At 41.2% G+C, this 2,818-nt stretch overlaps 2 protein-coding genes across 2 annotated transcripts in view; both read right to left on the bottom strand.

Moving 5' to 3' along the window:
- The window catches only part of Pmar_PMAR018225 (Leucine carboxyl methyltransferase, putative), a gene marked incomplete at both ends in the record, with an annotated part of 2,584 nt that extends 2,545 nt beyond the window's left edge, over positions 1 to 39 (bottom strand). Inside the window, one exon of the mRNA XM_002778382.1 lies at positions 1 to 39. This exon is cut by the window's left edge and continues 4 nt beyond it. Coding sequence (XP_002778428.1) covers positions 1 to 39 — 39 coding nt within the window.
- Positions 40 to 296: 257 nt separating this feature from the next.
- Positions 297 to 2,818, bottom strand: part of Pmar_PMAR018224 (conserved hypothetical protein) — a gene marked incomplete at both ends in the record, with an annotated part of 3,810 nt that continues 1,288 nt past the window's right edge. The window contains 5 exons of the mRNA XM_002778381.1: positions 297 to 364; positions 462 to 575; positions 759 to 851; positions 1,992 to 2,212; positions 2,388 to 2,600. Of these exons, the coding sequence (XP_002778427.1) occupies positions 297 to 364; positions 462 to 575; positions 759 to 851; positions 1,992 to 2,212; positions 2,388 to 2,600 (709 nt within the window). The remainder of the gene's footprint in view (positions 365 to 461; positions 576 to 758; positions 852 to 1,991; positions 2,213 to 2,387; positions 2,601 to 2,818) is intronic.

Here is a 2,818-nt window from a genome sequence, read left to right as displayed (position 1 = left end):
AATATTGGGTTTTATAAAATAACACGTGATATACCGCATTCCCCGGTCATGTTTCCAACTAACTGCAGATTCGAACGACGGCCGGATTTTTGAGATGCACGAATCGGGCGGATATTACAAACACCCTAGTCGAAAATTTTCATGCGGTACTTCGGATATTGCCTGTGACCGAGTCGGATAAATGAGCGCGGACCGGAAATAGTTGTGATGCATCGGATGTTCACATGCAGTTAGTCGCAAATAACAGCTGTGTTTATTGCTGTAGTCGGCAATAAACCTGTCTAAACTCATTCCTCTCATAAGAAGATGTCAATGATGCTAGTCTGACCAAGCCGGTGCTCGACGTTCGAACACATACACCCACCTGCATAATAAGCGAGCCATAGGAAAATAAAAACATCTATACATCCATACCACTCCACCACCACATCACATGCCCTTATACCGCCTCCTTTACTCACCTGTAGTGTCATCCAAGCCTATGAAGAGCGTAGTAAGCAGCTGTTTCTTAGCCCTTTCCAAGTCGTCTTCCGTAACACTATAGGAAAGGCAGTTGATGCTACACATGAGCTCATCTGGAAAACAACAACTCCAGTGCTGGAGCAACACATGTTCGCTTTCCTCAGTTAAGCTCAGAAATTTCTTAGAAAATTTTTCGTGAGAATTTCATGGTATAGTGACTATATCATGAAATTTCCACGAAACAACAAAAAATTTCTCAGAATTTTCATGAGCATATTTTCCAACATTCTCCTTACCAATAGCTCTATTCACTGCTTGCTCCGGGCTGGCCACATAGAACCCAAACAGACCAGTGTCTTTATAACACGTATTAAAGGCGGTGAATGAATCTGCCAATCAAAAATTTTCATTCGAAAAAAAGATTCTTACGATCACATCCTCTTCTATGGCGAGTCCCCCAAAAAATACTCCGCAAAATACCGATACCACACACGCAAAAAATCACAAATCGGAACAAAATTTTCTGCAGTCACCAGTCCCGAACAAGAGAGTCCATGTAAAATCCAGAGGCGAAAATTCAACAAAAAAATGACCACGACCGCATAAAAAAGAAAACACTCGACAAAGGTGTAGTCAATTTTCCACGGATAAATACAATCTAGTAAACGCCGCAAACACGACTTCAGCTACACTGATTTCTCGCAAGTCGCAAACGCTGAGGGATAATCAGCATTCAATCCATTAACCGCAAATACTATCTTCTTCTAACCCAATGAATATGCGGCGTGAAATCTGTTCATGTTCCCCCGACGAACCATCAAAGCACAAGAAGCTGCATTATTCAGATTGTTTTACCAAACGATAACCCCGGAGTTCCACCCTAGTGATATGAACAACATATTTTACGACTACTACATGCCACTAATATCACGTTTTTCACCGAGTTTTACGCCACTTCACGTAAAACGGGTGAAACTCCACTGTGGTAGATCTCCAAAACTCGTTTCCTATAATATCCCTGAAGTTTCACCCGTGATATGAAAAATATATTCCACGACTACTGCTTAGCGCCAATATCGGGTTTTTCCACAGAGAATTGCCCCGAGTGATGCTCAATCCATGAATATACATACATACAGTTTCATTCAGTGGAACTCAGCCCGTTGAACGTAAAGTGGTGTAATACTCCTATACGTACTTGTGACGAATAGGATACTCCTACAATACTCTAATAAAAGCGTTCCAAGAATAAAGTGCCATATGTTTTTCACTAGAGTGTTTTCCATATCACTAGGGTGAAACTCCGGTAGTTTTTTACATGCTGTCATAACCACCTCGAATGTCTCAAAAAATGGTGCAGCCAAAAACTGCTATACCCAGTTCTTCCTACAGAGTACTTAAATAATCAAAAATCACTCATACGAAAATTATCAAAACATCATACAACACAATATCCATAGTCACAACCATCTCCCTAAGTTCATACCAATCCACGTCGAACTTCCTTCCTCACTAGGCGCTCTCGCAACAGCCTGTATAGACGAGTTCGCCGACAGCGTAGGCGGTATCAACCCTATCACCACCAACAACACCATCAACAACAAAATTAACTCCATTTCTACCTTGGAACGCCGAGTTATATCCCCCCACTATTTGCTGCATCAGCATGAATGTAATACAATCTGGACTAGTCCACGGTACGCCCTCAAACGCCACTGCGACGTGACCAGCTGCTCCCAATGCATCCGTCCTAATATATACCATTACGCTTATACACAATAATGTAGTTTCACCCTAGTGTTATGAAAAACATATTTTACGACTACTACAGACCGCGAATATCGAGTTTTTCACCGAGTATTACGCCACTTCACGTAAAACGGGTGTAACTCCAATGAGGTGGGAAAATATGCACATGGTCAAACACATGCAAAAATTCTGAGGGAATTCTCATCGGTTTCCGTACACTTCTACCCAAATTCGTATATATACACCATCGTAGGAAAATATGCTCATCGTCAACTACATGTGTAAAGCGAACATATATTCCTCCAACACTGTATAGGAAACTCCTGAGCTCAGCTGAGGAAAGCGAACATATATTCCTCCAACACACTTGTATTACGTCGAGAGTAACTCTGAAGATACAAAATGTGGCTTCTGGATGATACGACGAGGACTTGAAGACTTTGGCAAATTACCAAATTTTTCCGCAGCCTGATAAAAAAAGCAATTCTTATTATTGGAGTTTCACCCATGATATGAAAACACTAGTGAAAAATATATTCCACGACTTCCACGAAGTATCCACTTCACGTAAAACGGGTGAAATTCCATTTTATTCTTACCACTACTA

The sequence above is a fragment of the Perkinsus marinus genome, assembly GCF_000006405.1.
Source record: "Perkinsus marinus ATCC 50983 genomic scaffold scf_1104296949592, whole genome shotgun sequence".
NCBI classification, from domain to species: domain Eukaryota; phylum Perkinsozoa; order Perkinsida; family Perkinsidae; genus Perkinsus; species Perkinsus marinus.
Note: the sequence above shows the minus strand (reverse complement) of the source record. Positions and strands in the feature narration are given on the sequence as shown.